The sequence below is a fragment of the Aethalodelphis obliquidens genome, unplaced genomic scaffold (genome assembly GCF_003676395.1).
Source record: "Aethalodelphis obliquidens isolate GAN/ISIS:26980383/991018 unplaced genomic scaffold, ASM367639v1 scaffold30, whole genome shotgun sequence".
NCBI classification, from domain to species: Eukaryota; Metazoa; Chordata; class Mammalia; order Artiodactyla; family Delphinidae; genus Aethalodelphis; species Aethalodelphis obliquidens.
Window position 1 is genome coordinate 1,676,522 of NW_020837974.1, and position 2,116 is coordinate 1,678,637.

Below are 2,116 nucleotides of genomic sequence, written 5' to 3' on the forward strand. Positions count from 1 at the left end.
GTGAACACCGGCTGGGACCTTCTGGCCTATGGCCAGGAGCCCTCCCCTCCTTGGATCTCATCACCACTCCCCACCTCCAGATAGGGGCCTCCCCACAAGCCTGTCTCAGCATCCCCCAGACCCTCAGTGTCCTGGGGGTGAGGTAAGGGGCTGGACCACCACCAGGACGTAGATCTCAGGGACCCCTGACCCCTAGCCCTGGGGAGGATGTCCAGGGCTGCTTCGAATGGCCCCACCCCACCCCAGCCCATCACCCTCTCCAAGTAGCCAAGCTCCTGCAGCCTGCTTAAATTTTATTGAAGGTGGAGCCGGAGTGGGGGGCCAGAACCACAGGGCCCTCCCCACAGCTTCCCCAGCGTGGGTTTCACTGGGCGAGGGACGGCCGATGGCCAAGGCTCGATCCTGGGACTTCAGACACAGCTCAGTAGCCCACGTCCCTGCAAGCATCCAGGACAGCCGCCTCAGCTCCAGCCCCACCAGATGGGGACAGGGCAAGCCCACAGTCCCCCCAGGCAAGTGGGGCCCCGGGATAAAGATGCTCTGGGGCGGGGCAGGAACATTACCCCCAGCTCAGGCCTCTCCTGGCCAGCTCCACCTGGGCCAGGCGGTGGTCACTCAGCACCTGCACCCGGGTGATGGCGGCCAGTGGCCTGTGGCGGTGGGAGAACTGCAGCACCTTGTGCTCCTGGGCGTGGACATGGAAGTGTTCCGCATCCGAGCTGACCTCCATCTGTGGGCGGGAGGCCAGTGACCCACGGCCCACTGGGCCTGCGACCTGCTTCTGCACTGAGCTCCAAGAGCTCTGAGTCCAGGAGGCATAGCTGGGGGGCCCAGGGTTCCCTGAGCACGTGGAACCGCCGTCATGCAGGCCCGCCCCATGGGAGTTCTGAACCCCCAGCTAGGAGTCCCTTCCTCTCTCCTCAGAGGGGTAGCTGGCGGCCAGGGGGTGGGCACCCTGTTGCACCCCCAGACCCAGCAGTGAGACTCCCGCACTGGCCCTTTTACCCGTAAGCATCTCTAATAAGCCCCCTCCCCCAGGGGCTCCCAGTGGGGACAGCAGTGCTGCTGGAAGCCAGGGATACAGGGAGCCCTAGATGCTACACAGCATCCTTCCCACAAAGCAGCAGGTGGCCCTGATGTGTCCACAGGCACCCCAACCCCCGCCTCCCTGCCCCTCCCCCTAGGGCCTCGCCCACCCCACCCCATGGGTTCCCCTGCCTCCCAAGGGCCTCGCCCCACTCCCGTCACCTCAAAGGGCTCCCCGAGCACCAGCGGGAAGACATTGGACACCTCCTCCTGGCCCCAGTGGCCGCCCTGGAAGGTGTTGGCCACGATGGTGGCACTGGAGAACCGGGGCTTGATGTGGAAGACGATGTCCCCTGTCTCAGACAGGAAGTTGATCTCAAACCTGGGGGCATCATGAGGTTCGTGAGAGCAGCGAACAGCTGGGTAGTCACCCACCCAAGGCCAAAGAGGGGACCCTGGGGAGGGCGATGTCCCTTACTTGTCCTCTCCAGAGTCAGAGTGTCCCTGGACTAGCAGGTTCCAGCCCGGCGCCAGGCCCCCTGCATAGAAGGCTTCAAACTGCAGGCAGAAGAGGGGACAGAGGGCCCTGTGTCTGTGGCATCCTCCCCCTCCGGTACTCCACTTGTCCAGGCGTCCCCCAAAGTGCACGCACTTTGCCCGGACCCTGGCCCTCTGAGCAGCATTCCCTCTCAGCCTGGGGGTCTCGTGGGAGGGCAGCTCTGTGGGGGAGGAGCACAGCTGACTGGGGGACCCTCCCCGCTGGCCCTGCTCCCTTCTCCCCAGGTCCAGGTCTCACCCACCTGCAGTGTCATCTCTCCAGCTTCTGCTGGGAGCAGCACAAGCCTGGGGATATAGGCGGGCCGGGCTGGGCGGGGGCTCGGGAGCCGCACCCCAGGGGCGGCTGATGAGGTCACTGTGCCTTTCCCTGCCCCCACCTCTCCCTCCGTCCTCAGCCTCTCGCCCTCCCCCACCAGCAGGTCCTCTATTCAAGCTCCAGGGACAGGTCGGGCGGCCCCTCCGCACCCCCATTGCCTCGGGGCCTGTCTGCCTCTCGAAGTTCACCTCGCTTCTTAGGATCCTTCAGGCACCT

General features: G+C 65.3%; 1 protein-coding gene across 2 annotated transcripts; it reads right to left on the reverse strand.

Moving 5' to 3' along the window:
• Window positions 1-279: 279 nt before the first annotated feature.
• GRIFIN (galectin-related inter-fiber protein) lies at window positions 280-1,856 on the reverse strand. 2 transcript variants are annotated; one of them, XM_027125620.1, is made up of 5 exons: window positions 1,827-1,853; window positions 1,505-1,584; window positions 1,249-1,408; window positions 564-730; window positions 280-437 (listed from the first exon to the last, which is right to left on the reverse strand). In XM_027125620.1, the coding sequence occupies exons 1-5, from the start codon at window positions 1,836-1,838 to the stop codon at window positions 422-424; spliced, it is 435 nt and encodes a 144-aa protein (XP_026981421.1). In that variant the 5' UTR covers window positions 1,839-1,853; the 3' UTR covers window positions 280-421. The 2 variants fall into 2 exon arrangements, with proteins under 2 accessions (XP_026981421.1, XP_026981422.1); XM_027125621.1 differs by lacking the exon at window positions 280-437 and having other exon boundaries at window positions 444-730; window positions 1,827-1,856.
• Window positions 1,857-2,116: the final 260 nt, after the last annotated feature.